This window comes from Carassius gibelio, chromosome A12, assembly GCF_023724105.1.
Source record: "Carassius gibelio isolate Cgi1373 ecotype wild population from Czech Republic chromosome A12, carGib1.2-hapl.c, whole genome shotgun sequence".
NCBI classification, from domain to species: domain Eukaryota; kingdom Metazoa; phylum Chordata; class Actinopteri; order Cypriniformes; family Cyprinidae; genus Carassius; species Carassius gibelio.
Window position 1 is genome coordinate 14,171,530 of NC_068382.1, and position 15,685 is coordinate 14,187,214.

Genomic DNA, 15,685 nt, shown 5'->3' on the forward strand with positions numbered 1-15,685 from the left:
TCGGTGTGAATGGTCACTTGTTCACAGGACTCAAAATGTAGTCTTTTGTTTCAGTTCTTTGTAGTTGACTGCCCGCTTCATTTGGTACAGTTGTGTCTGTGTTCTTGTTTGTTTTGCTGACTGAGTAACCGCTTAAAATGATTCAGCATAGGTGGAGGGTGAACCAACTCCAGGGTAAGTCTGTTAGACTAATATTAGTGTAATATCTGTATACGTTTATTTGTGTTCACTCAGAATAACAACAAAAATGTTGTGTTTCTGTAAAATAATAAAAGCAAAGATGCGTTTTCTGCTGTCTCGGTTATGTGATCTTGAGCTACAAACTTCAAAACTCTATGTATGAAAAATAAATCTAAGGAGAGTGAAATGTCTACATTCAAATGAAAAAAATTTTTTTTTAATAAAAAATAAAATAAAATAAAAAACGTCTGAGTTAGCATGGATGACATCATTTAATGTGTGCAAAGTGCAGTGTGCGTTTAAGATGGCTTTCAGCTCAATAAAATAAAAAATAAAATAATTAAATTTTGAATTTATTTAACTAAAGTAGGCATGTTGTGATCTGTACTGTATTTTTAAACATATTTATTTTTTGCTATGACAAATCCCGGCCAAAAAAAACAAACAAAAAAACAACAACAACGACAACAAAAAATACAACACAGGAGTGGGAGGGAGTCATTCTTCCGGGGTTGAAACGGGAAGGGACGGGATTTTTTTTTTTTTTTTTTTTTTTTTTGGACTGGGACGGGAGAGATTTGAAAATCTATTCCCGTGTCATCCTCTGCTCCAGACCAAGACGACATCAGTCAGCTTCAGCTTTAAATATTTGCATCAGATCAGTAAGTAATTGTCATTTCTGTTTTTCCTATGTGTTTCCTAGTGTTTACATTTTATGAAAGTGTTAATCCTTAAATTTAAATGTTCTCACGTAAAAAAAAAAAAAAAAAAAAAAAAAAAAAACTATATATCGAAACTATAATATACAGCTAAATGTTTTGTTTGTTTAATGCTCGTTTTGAGATGAAACATGATATTCGTTTGCTTACTTAAATTCCTACAATAACATTCTAAATAAACATTCTGAGACGATATCATTTAAGTTGCATTGTCTGGGGATTTTTACATTTTTCAGTCTCCAATTTCTGTTCAGTATTTGAATGTTTAAATTTGTGTGTATATATATATATATATATATATATATATAAGAATTTAAACATTCAAAACATGCACTCTCAGAAAATAAAGTACATAACTGTAACTTTAGGGATACAATGGCTTGTCACTGGGGCTTTACCCTCAGTTTTTGTACCCTTGGCACAGGCTTGGGAATATATATGTACCTTTTTTGACCCTCAAAAAGGTACATACATGTACCTTGAGGTCCAATAATAAGCCCTAAGGGGTACGTTAGTGTAGATTGTACCTTGGGGGACAGAAATGGACTCCTACAGTACCCCTATAGTACCCCTATTTTGACAGTGTGATATGTGTACTTTGAGCCTGTCAGTCAACATTAACTTGCCGTCCACAGGCTGAATAACACTAGGACATTATATCTCTGCCAAACAATACTATAAAGACATTTAGCTTTCTTGAGTTTATTATAAAATAGCACTATGACCCAGAATTTTGCCCCACCTAAATTCAGGAGCCGCTACTGAATTTGTGTTTAACGTAATCAGTTCAATAAAAACATTTGTGAGCTACAAATGATTTCATTATTTTATTTTTCCACTGTTATTCAAACAGCGAATAAATTATAAAAGGCAACATTTACATATATAAAGAACATTTACATCATAATATTATCACTGAATATAATTTAGTGAAGACATCGTAGCTGTCAGTCAGGACCACTCAGTCAGTTCCCTTACAAGGTAGCCGTGTATTTTGTTGCAATTATTATAATACTTGACCTATAAAAACACATTGCATTTTTTCTTGATTCTTGTTTGCAATATAATGATGAAGATAAGGTAGTTTTGTGAGTAGTGCATGCCCACGGTCATAGAATATGAGAGGGATGTGTCTCCCGTAATTTTTATAACATGTACATTTTGAGGGGATGTGAACAGTACGGAGCACTAAACACTATCATTTGTGTGTGTGGTTTGGCCCCCATGCTGATGCTCTTCTTAAGCAGTGTTAAAAACATAACTATATGATGACATAATTTCAGGCTTATGCTCTGATTAAAAGGGTGATGTATTCAAGCAGGTGTAGTTGTGTTGGCCTATTTTGATAACAGATGCATTTTAGGGTAGGCCCACCTGGTTTCTCTGGGCCCACCCACATTGTGTTTCCTGGCTACACTATTGATTCTTATACACCTGGTCGTGCATCTGATTGCACAATGACCAGTCAAAAGCGAACAGCAAACATGCATCCCTTCTATGTGTGAATTGCCATAAAGCGCATTCTTAATCTGCACATTGGGGTCTTGGAAAACGTGTGTTGGAAATGTGCAGATTGCATCTTAATGCACATCGTTGTTGTGAGATTTGTTTATTATAAAAAAAACGCACATTCTTGACGTGTGCTTTGGAGTCACAGAAAACTTTTTTAAAGTGTGTTTATCATAACAAAAATGGGCGACAGATGTAGACTGATTGGCGATTAAACATTACAAACATGCTGCTACAATAAAACCAATAACATTAAAATACATTTAAAACAATGTATTCCTATAATCATTCTGCAGTAACTTAAGCAGCGCGCCAGATCTTTGTCAAGAATGTGGTGACACCAGCAGCGTGGACAATCGCCTCGACTTAATGTAAAAATAAAATATCTTTTACGTTTTTTAAGACAGATGTACTTTAGTTCTAAGCGGCCATGCATTATTATTATTTTTAACTACATAATTTTCTCGTGATGTCGACATAAGTTATTTTCTCATTATAACGACTTAATTTTCTCATTACCTCGACATAACCAGTTGTTTTCTCGTTATAACGACTTTATGTCGAGAACACAAGAAAATTATGTACTTTGTTACTAACATAACCTCGGTTCCCTTAGATACGGAACAAGTACTGCATTGTAAACTGTTAGGCTAATACGCTACGGGGAAAAGTCCTTTTTCTCAGATTTCTGAAGCCTCTTTTAATCACACAGTGAAACTTGATGACCATTGGTTCGTGGAGTTCGACAGAAACAAACCAAAAGGTGCACGAGCCTATGGTAAGATAGCCTGCCCCAACCTGCCAAAAGGGGCGGGGCATCAGGCTATGTAAGTGGCCATCTCACCCAGGCAAACAGATTTAATTAGACTGAAGTGATGACATGAGGTATCCTTGCAGTACTCATTCTGTATCTAAGGGAACCGAGGTTACATTAGTAACTGAGTACGTTCCCTTTCCATACTATACTCATACTGCGTCTGTCACAGTGTCTGGGTTGTGTTCCCTGGGTATCCACTAGATGTCCTCTTTTCCCATGGTGTCTGTCACTTCATTAACCACATTCCTCACGTCTCTGCCTAAATCATTGCACCCAGCTGTCACTGGTTATTAATCATTGCACTCAGTCATTTCCCCATTAGCGTTTGTCTCTCCCTGTGTATTTAACCCGGTCTGTCTTAGTATGTGTCACGGAGTCCTTGTTAATTCATGTCCATCAGTCATCGTGCCCTAGCCTTGTGTCCTTGTCTAATTCATGTTTTGTTTATTCTTGATTTGGTTTTGTTTGGTATCGACCCCTGCCTGGACTGTTTATTCTCTTTGGAGTGCCCCTTAAATAAAGACTTACCCACAATTGAATCTCTCACCGTGTATCCTTGTATCACCAGTCGTGACAGCATCGTAAGCTGTTTAGGCTAAGATGCTACAGGGACAATACAATCACGCCGTGCTATCAGGAAGGATGACCGGGTAGTAGCCCAGAGCACTGAGAAGGGCTTGTAACGAATATGTAAAGTATACCAGACCAGGGGATGGAGTTTCAGCAGTCATCTTACTGACCTCTTACAGTTCAGGCGCCAAGGTGCCTGAGAATATGTAGGGGATTTAAGCTAACACCAAGGACCCAGACACAGTTGATCCTAGGCTGGACAACAAGCAAAAACTAACCATGACGGTGGGATTATGCTGACAAGACCTGCGTTTGTAGTGCAGGAATATCCACGTTTTAAACCTGACAAACATGTACGGTGAGGCCCAGCCGGCCAACTCACAGACACACTAGTAGACCACGCAAATGAGGAGGCCATGCTTCTTGTGGAGTGTGCTTTAACTCCTATCGGACATTGGAGCCCAGAGGACGAGTAGGCGAGAGCTATCACATCCACTATCAATCTGGATAGCCTAGGCTTCGAGACCGAAAGACCTTTGGTGTGGCCTCCGAAGCACACAAAGAGCTGTTCCGACTGTCGAAATTAGGCGGAACGGTCAATGTAGGCTCTTAAGGCCCTGACAGGGCAGAGTAAGTTAAACTCCTGATCATCCTGAGAAGGAGGAACTGGTCTCTGTATGGAGTGGAGAGAACCTTCAGGACATACCTGTGCCTTGGAGTCGCCAGGCCTGAATTCAAGATAAGAAGGGCTCATGGAGAGTGCCTGTAAGTCTACCAACTCACTTAACTGATGCTAGCTCCACTAGCAGAGCTGTTCAGTAACAGAGAACGTAAGTCTGCAGTCTGAACAGTTTGAAGGGTGGCTCTCTGAGGCCCCTAAGAACCGTAAATAGGTCCCATGTGGGGATTGTGAAGGGGCAAGGAGGGTTCAGCCTTCTGGACTACTTCAGAAACCAAACAACCAAGTTGTTCTTACCCACGGACTGCCCAGCTATAGGAGCATAAGAGGCTGCGATAGCCACAACATAGACTTTAAGGCTAGAGGGAGTAAGACCCCTATCCATTAAGTGTTGGAGGAAGGACAATGTCTGAGATATGTCACCATTGAACGGGTCTTCACCCTGGGCTGTGTACCAGAAGGTGAAAACTTACCATTTAAGGCTATAGAGGTGCCTTGTTGATGGAGCCCTAGCCTGTAATATGGTATTCATGATGCTCTCTGGGATGTCTACAAACTCCCATAGAGAGGCCATATATGGAGAGCTCACAGCTCACGTCTGGGGTGCCGTATCATTCCGTTTGCTTGAGAGAGGAGGTCCCATCTCAAGGGGATTGGCCATGGCTCCGCTAGTGACAGCTGCAACAGGTCCATGGTTGGCTCCTCCACAGAGGGGCTACCAGGTGGACCTTGTGGGTATCCTCCCTGATTCGTCTGATGACCTGGGGGATCAGATCTATCAAGGGAAAAGCATAAAGGAGGAGCCTGGGCCAGTCGTGGGCCACAGCATGCTTGACTTAAGTACTTAAGTATTTTACTCGTACTGAATGTTGGCTCAAAGATGCACTAGTCCTCAACACAAAGAGATATTGTAGGTCAATGAAAAACAAGAAAGTTTATTTTTGAGGTTTTACCTCCTAATATTGAAAATAAATCAAACACCTCAATATTTCGACATGGCAGAACAAAACACAGATCAAACAAGTCTGTCCAAGTCAAACTCAAGTGTTCAAAAAAAGGCATGAGTAAAACATTTTCAAAAAAGGTATTTTCAGTAAAATGGACAAAATTCAAATCAGAGTTAACTTTGGTATAAATGTACCTCTCGGTCTCAGAGAGGGGCAATATTTTCATTCAACTTTAACAATAGCTGGTTTTCAAAGTTCTTGGAATTTATTCTAGCTCTTTTTGGACTTAAAATGAGGCCAGCAGTGCTAAAGAGTCCCTCACAAGCAGCAGATGCAGGTAGGGGAGTGTTGAGCCTTAATGACAACTTCTATAGAGGTGGGAAGGAAAACCATGTCATCAACAGCACACATCAAATAGCCATTAAGCACTGCTGGTCCTTGTTGTGCCTGGCATGACTTCAATGGCTTGAAGAAATCCTCTTCCTCTGAAGAAGTGGCATCACTTGTAAGCTGAGAGGTCTCCTCCATATTTCCCTTTATGAAGTCAAGACCTACAATATAATACACATTTAGTAATGTTTCTTCAACAATTTAATTCAAAAGCATTTTTAGTTCTTTTAAAAATATAAAGCTCATGTGTACTTATCCAGTTTCAAATATTGTCTCAGCATTCCACAGCTCAAAAAAAAAAAAAAAAAACACACATTACTGATAAAAGTAAATAGAATATTCCCAAATGTCCCAAAAATTATATGCAATACTAGAACACCCATTATTTCATCTAAATGTTTGTTAGTTCCAAAATCAGCAAACAAATCTGCACTAATTAGCATGTCACTGCATCTCATTTAGTTTTATATGCCTGTCAACAAACCAAGTTTGAGGATGGCAGCATCAGTTGTCCAATAGGTTTTAAACTTTGGAAGCAGGATTGCAGCCACAATCAGCTCAGGATCATTGAGAATGTCACCAAAGTACTTGTTCACACCTGCAAGGATTGCATCTACCAGTCTCTTGCACGGTTTCATGAATATCTTGGCTCATTTAGTTTGGAAACCATGATGTTGAGAGTTGGAACAAGCCATCCCCTGGTTTCTCCTTGCAAGATATTAATCACTTTGGCAACAGGGGCCATGGTGGTGACATATTCCCCAATAAAGACTTTTTCTGCAAGAGTGAACCTATAAAAGAAAAACCTTGTTTAAGACTATTTAAAGTATCTGAATACTGCAAAATATAGATGCTACTCAATCATTATAGACATCATAGGATAATAGAACATTTTGCATTGATATGAAGTGATTTGTTGCTACCCCTCCTGTATCCCATTTTTGAATTAATATTAAGAAAATATCCATTATTTCATCTGACAATTCAGGATGCCTTGATGGCATACAAATATTCACTTTTGCTGGTGGAAAAAGGCATAAAGTCTCTGAAAGAAACTATCTGAAAGAAAAGTCATTACATTATAACAGTACTCACATGGGGATAAACTGCAAACTACAAATTCTCTTCCATCATCTCTACAGCTTTGTTGGACTGGCCACTCTTGTTCCAAAAGGCCCAGCATTTGGAGAACGATGATCTTGATAACCTTTTGTATGTTTCATGCATTTAAGCAGTGTCAACATCCATGGTGGAAACCAGGTTCAGAAGATGGCAATCACAACGTTGGTTCTTGGGCAAATGAAATTCAAGATCATCCATGGCTAGAATTTCAGTAACCTCAATATATTCAATCTCCTCACATTTCTCCTCATCTTGAGTGTCAGATTCATCCTCGTCTTCCATGTTCTCACCTCCATTGAAATGAAATGCTTTCAAAAAACTTTATCCATTTTCTGTTGTTATACAGACAACTTTCTCATGGATCTCAAATTCAGAGTGTATTTCATGTATCGTAGCAGAAAGTACATCAAACATGTGAGACCCCTTTAACTGTCGACAGGCAAGTGCTGCAGAGCATCAGTGTAGATTGTCTGGGTCAATCCAGTGCGCCGTCATACCTATAAAGCTGCGACATCTTGAACTCCAGCAATCGGTGGTTGTACAGATGTATTCTCATGGCTTCTGTTAAACTTTTCTTCATTTCTCCTGCAGCTTTCTCCTGCATTTAACCCCATCTTGGAACAGATGGTTGATCATGACCATTCAGTAGAGTCAGGCTGCAAGTCACGAATCAGGCCCTTAAATTCATCTTTTTCAACCATGTTGAAAGGTTGGAGACCGCATACAATGAATCTCAGTACAGCTTTATCAACGGTTGCTTGAGAAATTAACTTGGTCTCTCCAATGTTGAGTTGTTTTGTCAGGGGCTCCATAGTTATGCTTATATTCTCTTCTGAGAGGTCGAGGTCAATTCTGAGTTGTTATTCAAGTGGTTTGGATGTTTTCTCTAATAAAAATGAAACAGAGGTGCAGTGTTATATTTCAACTTAGTAAAATACATATAAATTAAATGATAAATAATCACAAATTCACAGCTAAATACACCTGATGCACAATTTATATTTGGTTAGCAGACTTCCCATATAGGTCATTAGATTTCAGTGACTACATTCATTCGCAATGCACAAAAATTTTGTTGCAGTGTTTTTGTTTAACTATTTGAGTAACTGTATTAATTTTTGGTATTGCTAACAAACTGCAATGCTTACAATACCACTGTAAAGTCAAACATGGTCTATATAGATTAATTTGGCTAAATCTACATAAAATTGGCACTAAATAGGCTCTTACCTCAATGTGTTTCCTCAAATTTGATGATGAACTCTTAAAAGCACTTATTTTCATGGCTCGTGGCAAACAAAGTAGACACTGCATTATGTAAGAGTCATTATGTACACCGGTAAATGAAAACATTTCTTTCAAATAAGGCCAGGGTTGGTTATCATAAGTGCTGGCACTGCATTATGTGCTGGCTTTGGATTCATCAGTAGCTGCAGCCATTGCTAATTTACTTGAAACACCTGTCGTTTGGCAGGCTGCTAATTCACATTCACAACGGAGTAGAACATATAGGCAAATAACATCCAGTACCTTCAATAACCTGCAGATGGCGATATCGCCTCTTATGCTGTGTTCACACCAAATGCGAATAGAGCGTCAAATTCGGGTCTACCGCGTCTAGTTTGCTGCTTGAACATTTTGAATGCATTCGCGGGTCTAGAGCGAAATAGACGTGCATAGAAAGCAAAAGTTTGAAGCGAAATTGACGCGCGTCTGAGGCAAAATCCGCTTCTTGTGGAAGGGGTGAGTACTAGCGGTTGTCTGTTTGCAAGATGGCTGATGTTGATCGAGCACTCAGGCCTTTTCCACTTTTTCCTGCACACGTTCTCTGAATAAACACTTTATCTTGTTAGCGAAAAGTAGCTGTAGGCTATATGAGGGGGAAAATAGTTGTAAAAAAACAGCGGTAAACGTGTACGTGACTCAAAAGTTAAATATGTATTTACAACACACTCTTCCAAGTGAGGTCCTTTTTATTCCTGAAATATGAACTTGTGTGTGATACTTGTGTCATAAAGCTCCGGTTGACTGCTCACTGACAACATCAGTTGTTCCTCCGTGTTGAATGAGTGACGCCAAAGTTTAAATTTTCCAACTTGGGCGGCAAACGTGAATTTGCGTCAAACACATAAATGCACATAAGAACAATTCGCGCGTAACACGCCTATCGTGCCAGACGCTCAATTTGCGTCATTCGCGTCTTCCTCGCTGCGCTAAACGTCTCAAGGTGCGGTCACACTAGCCTTTGAACGTGCAAAATTATTTCGGACGCCGCTGCGAATATGGGCGGGAGCAAGATATAACGGTTTCCCCTCAGTTATCACAACATGGATTTATTTGTGCTTGTACTGTGTCTTTTGCGACGGCGTCGAAAGCGTCTTATTATATAGTACTCTCCGTCTCTCTCTCTCTATAAATACACACTTAACAATAAAAAAATTATAGAACGTGTCCTCATTCAAATGTACCATCTGTTCCTGTCCCTGTTCCTGTGAACCATGCAGCTTCTTTTTTTATTATCTTTTAAATATGTATTATATAAAATAGGATGCTGCTAAAATTAGCACTTCCTTCATTTTTTTATTTCTGTACAGAGAGGTCACGCAGTATTGATCATCTACTGGACACAAGACTTCACATGATGCAAATTCGCAGGTCAGAGTTCACCAAACTTGAACTTTCGAACGCAGCGAAATGCGAAAATTTTCGCATGAGCCTGCGTTTCCGGTCTGACGCATTCGCATGCGTATGAATGGAAGTCAATGGAACGAAAAGTGCAGCCCCTTCATTCTCGCCACGAGGCCTCCAGACGCGCGTAAACGCGCCTTTGCATTGACTTAACATTGAAATCATTCGCGCCAGATGCTCTATTCGCGTTTGGTGTGAACACAGCATGACACAAATGAAATAAGCCACGACAAATAAAGTTGACTTGACGTCCACAAACACAATGTAGCGAGTAACAGTAAGTGTCAGTTCAAATGTAGTGGAGTAAAGAGTACAAGTATCAATCAAAAATGTAGTTGAGTAGAGAGTAAAAGTTGCTTATATTTTTGATACTCAGTACAAAAATATTTAAGTACAGTAACAAAGTACATTTACTCAAGTACTTTACACCTCTGTGCAAGAATATGGCTCTCATATGGGTTGAGTCAATAATTGTCCCCAGGAACGTGATATGATGGCTTGGGGACAAAGAACTCTTGGAAAAACTGATCCTGAGCCCCAAACAGTCTAGGTGGTTGAATAGGAGGGAACTGTGAGCCACCAGCTCTGCCTATGACTGTGCCAAAATGAGCCAGTAATCGAGGTAATTCAGCATGCGAACTCCCATTTGTCTCAGAGGAGAGAAAGCCACATCTTTGCACTTCGTGCAGGGAGCCAGGGACAGCCCGAACGGATGGACCGTGTATTGATAAGCCACTCCCTTGAAAGCAAATCTCAGTGATGGGGGGCTATCTGGATGTGTAAGTAAAGCATCTTTCAAATCCAGGGAAAATAACCTCATATTTGCACGAGAATCTGCTTGATAGTGATCATTCTGAATGTAAGCTTCATCGGGGCAAGGTTCAGATGTCTTAAATCGAGGATCTGTCTGAGACCACCATCCTTTTTGGGGATGATGAAGTACCGGCTGTAGAAGCCTGACTCGCTCTGTGCTGGGGGGACCACTTCTATGGCCCTTTTCACCAGCATTGATTTTACCTCTGAGTGAAGGACATGCGCATCCTTTTTGTGCAGCGGTGAAGCACCCGTGAACCCATCCATAGCGGGACCGATGAGACCAGCAGGGGAGACAGGCGAGTCGAGGAAAACAGTTTTATCTGCAATCTTGATCTCTGTCATATTCAGCCAGAGGTGGCTTTCCAATACCACAAAGCTGGCCAACGAACATCCGATAGCCTGGGTAGTGCCCTTAGTAGTGCGCAGGGCAACTCCTTAAATGTGGCCAAGCTGTGCCCCGCTTCATCTAGGTGGGCACAGGTGGGCAGCCACAGCTTCATCCACTGGAGGGATCTTCCCATTTTTTCGATTTGCTAAATCCTGCGCACAATTTACTAATTAATTCTCTCGATTTATAAATTATGTACGCGATTTAACAAATCGAGGGAATTAATTAGTAAGTCGTGTGGACAATTTATAAATTCAGGGCGTGAAATAGTAAATTGTGCGCACGATTTAGCCTACTTTTTTGACTGCAAGCCATGTGCGGGGCTCCGTAGATGAGAAGGAAAACGCATGCACAGTATTTTTAGCACTGCGTGTGTTCGGTTTTAAAGAGACAGGAGCCTATAAACACACTGCCTGTCATTAATGTTAATCAAAGAACAAAAGAAAATCATTCACTGACCTTGACTGAATGTATTTAATAACTTTTAATTAATATATATTTTATTTATGAAAAGAAAACTATGCAGAATGTTTTTACAATTTTAATTACAGTTTCTGTATATGACATTTGGTTCAGTTGTATATATTTATGCTATTAATGCATGCCTTGTTTGTTCCTATTTTATTATTTACTGTTTCCTACATTTTTAACACAGTTATATTTTTAATTTATATTAATGTAGTTCTTTTTGCTGCAAAATTCTGAATGCTGCTGATATTTTCTCAGGCTATTCAGCTGCAATACAATGCTTTGTAAAAAGACACAGAATAAATGTTTGATTAACTTTTATATTAGATTTTTTATCTTATTGGAATTGAAAATAGAAATCGATTGGAATCGCAATCGATAAGCAGAATTGGAATGAGAATCAATAAAATTTAAATGATACCAAACCCTATATATGAATACTTTGGCTTGCCATATGTGTATGATTCAGGTGTGTGCGTGCACTGAGGCGATCTATGACAGTGCATTGAGATATCTTTCATACCATCTTGCACTTGAATTGATTAAAATCACTTAATGCTAAACTGACAAGCCTTAAAACCCATGAGAATGATAAAACTTCTTGAGGAAGCATCTCTGTCCTGATCGTTCAGATAGTTTTAGAGGGACTGAGATGACAGTATGGAGGCTTACAGTGAGCCCACTTGTAAATAGTCTAGAACTCCCCCTGTGCCGCAATAAACACTTTTCAATTAATTTTCACTATATTCGTGACGGCAATAATAGATTTCATTTTGCAGGTCATTTTTTTCCAGTTTCAACTTATATTATCCATCTTTGTGAATATGTTGATTGCGTATTTGCTGTTCTTGTTGACACTAATAAATCCCATTGTGTCCAGAATGCAGCTCACGGACTGGAAGGAAACAACACCAATGTTCATGAAAAGGTTTGTGATATTACGTTAATTTTCGTTTGTTACGCTTGATGGTGCACAGAAAATATGTAATGCCAACACCACAACAATTATTATTACTATTGTAAAACCCTAGTAAATTTATATAAAATCTAAATCATTTGGTCTTGGAAGCCTTCACAATCTTTTCAAAATCCAAATCCATTTTTTTATTACACCGGCATGGGCCGGTCTGACATTTTGACGGTATGATGACCTTAAGCAAAAATATCACGGTATCATGGTATTGTCATTACAGCTCTAAAATGTGTTATTTTAAAATGACCGGGTTAAAATAAAAAAAATAATAAAAATAAATATATGAACACAATATATTTTGTTTTTGAGCAACACAGAGAATATTAGTAACAGTAGAATGTGTTTTTTTTTCTTTAATTTGTTTCCTAATAATAAGAAAAATAAAAACTAACATCGTTATTTAACCTAAATCTGTAACTAATTAGTTATTTAATTTTAGTTATATAATTCATATACATATAATTTTTTTAATTTATATAATTTCATATACATAATTTGACTTAATAATAACTGAATTTGAAGCAAAAACAGAATGTTCTGATGACTAGCTTGAGAAATTATACAGGTGCTGGTCATATAATTAGAATGTCATCAAAAAGTTCTAATTCCATTCAAAAAGTGAAAATTTTATATTATATTCATTCATTACACACAGACTGATATATATCCAATTTTTTTTAACGATTTTGATGATTATAACTGACAACTAAGGAAAATCCCAAATTCAGTATCTCAGAAAATTAGAATATTGTGAAAAGGTTCAATATTGAAGACACCGGATGCCACACTCTTATCAGCTAATTAACTCAAAACACCTGCAAAGCCTTTAAATGGTCTCTCAGTCTAATTCTGTAGGCTATACAATCATGGGGATGACTGTTGACTTGACAGTTGTCCAAAAGATGACCATTGACACCTTGGACAAGGAGGGCAAGACACAAAAGGTCATTGTAAAAGACGCTGGCTGTTCACAGAGCTCTGTGTCCAAGCACATTAATAGAGAGGCGAAGGGAAGGAAAAGATGTGGTTGAAAAAAGTGTACAAGAAGCAATAGGGATAACCGCACCCTGGAGAAGATTGTGAAACAAAACTCATTAAAAAATGTGGGAAAAATTCACATAGAATGGTCTGCAGCTGGAGATGCTTCAAGAACCACTACACACAGAAATATGCAGAACATGGGTTTCAGCTGTCGCATTCCTTAGATAGCGTCAGAAGCGTCTAAAACCAAAAAGGACTGGAATGCTGCTGAACGGTCCAAAGATATGTTCTCTGATGAAAGTAAATTTTGCATTTCCTTTGGAAATCAGGGTCCCAGAGTCTGGAGGAAGAGAGGAAAGGCACACAATCCACGTAGCTTGAGGTCCAGTGTAAAGTTTCCACAGTCAGTGATGGTTTGGGGTGCCATGTCATCTGCTGGTGTTGGTCAACTGTGTTTTCTGAGGTCCAAGGTCAACACAGCCGTATACCAGGAAGTTTTAGAGCACCTTATGCTTCCTGCTGCTGACCAACTTTATGGAGATGCAGATTTCATTTTCCAGCAGGTCTTGGCACCTGCACACAGTGCCAAAGCTACCAGTACCTGGTTTAATGACAATGGTATCCCTGTTCTTAATTGGCCAGCAAACTCCCCTGACCTTAACCCCATAGAACATCTATGGGGTATTGTGAAGAGGAAGATGCGACATGCCAGACCCAACAATGCAGAAGAGCTGAAGGCCACTATCAGAGCAATCTGGGTTCTCATAACACCTGAGCAGTGCCACAGACTGATCGACTCCATGCCACGCCGCATCGCTGCAGTAATTCAGGCAAAAGGAGCCCCAACTAAGTATTGTGTGCAGTACATGCTCTTACTTTTCATGTTCATACTTTTCAGTTGTCCAAGATTTCTAAAAATCCTTTCTTTGTATTAGTCTAAAGTAATATTCAAATTTTCTGACATACTGAATTTGGGATTTTCCTTATTTGTCAATTATAATAATCAAAATTAAAAGAAATAAACATTTGAAATATATTAGTCTGTGTGGAATGAATGAATATAATATACAAGTTTCACTTTTTTAATGGAATTAGTGAAATAAATCAACTTTTTGATGATATTCTAATTATATGACCAGCACCTGTCCTACATGCCTGAATGAAACAAACAGCAGAAAATCTGAATGAGATTGCAGATTTACTCTCTGACAGCAGGAGGCGCTCATGGAACACCAGATACAGTGTTTTCTTGGTTAAAGCTGTAAACAAAGCAGAGCTGCACTGAAACACTGCTTTAATATTAACTATACGGAGACGAGATGAAAAGAAAATACCATGTAAACTTTTCAGAAGACAATCAGTTCCCCTCAGAAACACATTAATATAAACCCCCAAATCAGTTTCAGAATTTCTACCAATAGTTCTTTTATTATGAACAGTGTGAACAGAGTTATCTGCCTGCTACAGTATTTTTCTCTTTGCATCCTTCTTCAATGTCTCTGGCCTGTGTTAACGGCCGTTTACAGACTTCATATTTTCACATAAATTACATTTAGGAAAATTATTGCATTGCAACGCAGTTTGTGCAAGTCCAGAACAGAGACAAGCTGCAATAAGACAATAAACGTCCGGTTGCCAATTGCGTAAGTTCCAGTGGAAGCTCCTTTAGTCCTTTAGGCCATCCTACACACATGTGACTGACTGCTCGCTTGCACCCACAGGAGGAGAAGGGTCGTGTTACTCTCTACACTACACTCAAGCTGAGAGATTCCTACACTTTCAGTCTTTGAAGAGAGATTAAAAACAGCACATATCATAGGAACGTTACAACGAAAATTATTAATGGTTTTGAAACTGTGAAATTTTCAAATTCCGGTATACCTTGAAACCGGTAATTGGCCCAAGCCTACTTGTGACTAAAACTTTATAATAATTATATTATATTCACACCCCTGCATTCATTTCGTTGTGTTTTTCCTCTCCATAAGTGCCGTGTTCCCTTTAATTAGTCATTCCTTGCACCTGTGTCTTCCCAATTCTTCTGTCTTTAAAAAGCCCTTTCAGTTCTTGTTTGTCGGGTCTACTTGTTGAATGTCCTCCGTGTTCCCAGTTTCCTTTGGATTATTAAAGACTATTGGTCGTTTTACTCCAGAGACTCCTCGTTTCCTCACAGCGAAAGTAATTGTGACAGAAGACCTGACCTAAAACAATAACTTCCATGTTTTCCTTTCCATTTGTTTTCTCGTTTTGCTCCCAGTGTTTATCTTTCCGTTGTGTGCCCCGATGGATCCCCTCCTTCGCCCTGAATTCCTCCTTCTCCTGCTGGAGCAGGGAGACAAGGCTCTCACCAAATTGTTATTTTTGGTCACTAACATCACAAGCTACCCAGATGATGTGCTCTGCTCTTTCTATGATGCAAGCCTGAACGTGAGTGCATC

The 15,685-nt window shown here is 39.0% G+C and overlaps 1 protein-coding gene across 1 annotated transcript in view; it reads left to right on the forward strand.

The window, feature by feature from the left end:
• Positions 1-766: 766 nt before the first annotated feature.
• LOC128025234 (major facilitator superfamily domain-containing protein 8) overlaps positions 767-15,685 on the forward strand; it is a 32,737-nt gene continuing 17,818 nt past the window's right edge. Inside the window, exons 1-2 of the mRNA XM_052611365.1 lie at positions 767-842; positions 12,174-12,221. Coding sequence (XP_052467325.1) covers positions 12,175-12,221 — 47 coding nt within the window. The 5' untranslated portion in view covers positions 767-842; position 12,174. The remainder of the gene's footprint in view (positions 843-12,173; positions 12,222-15,685) is intronic.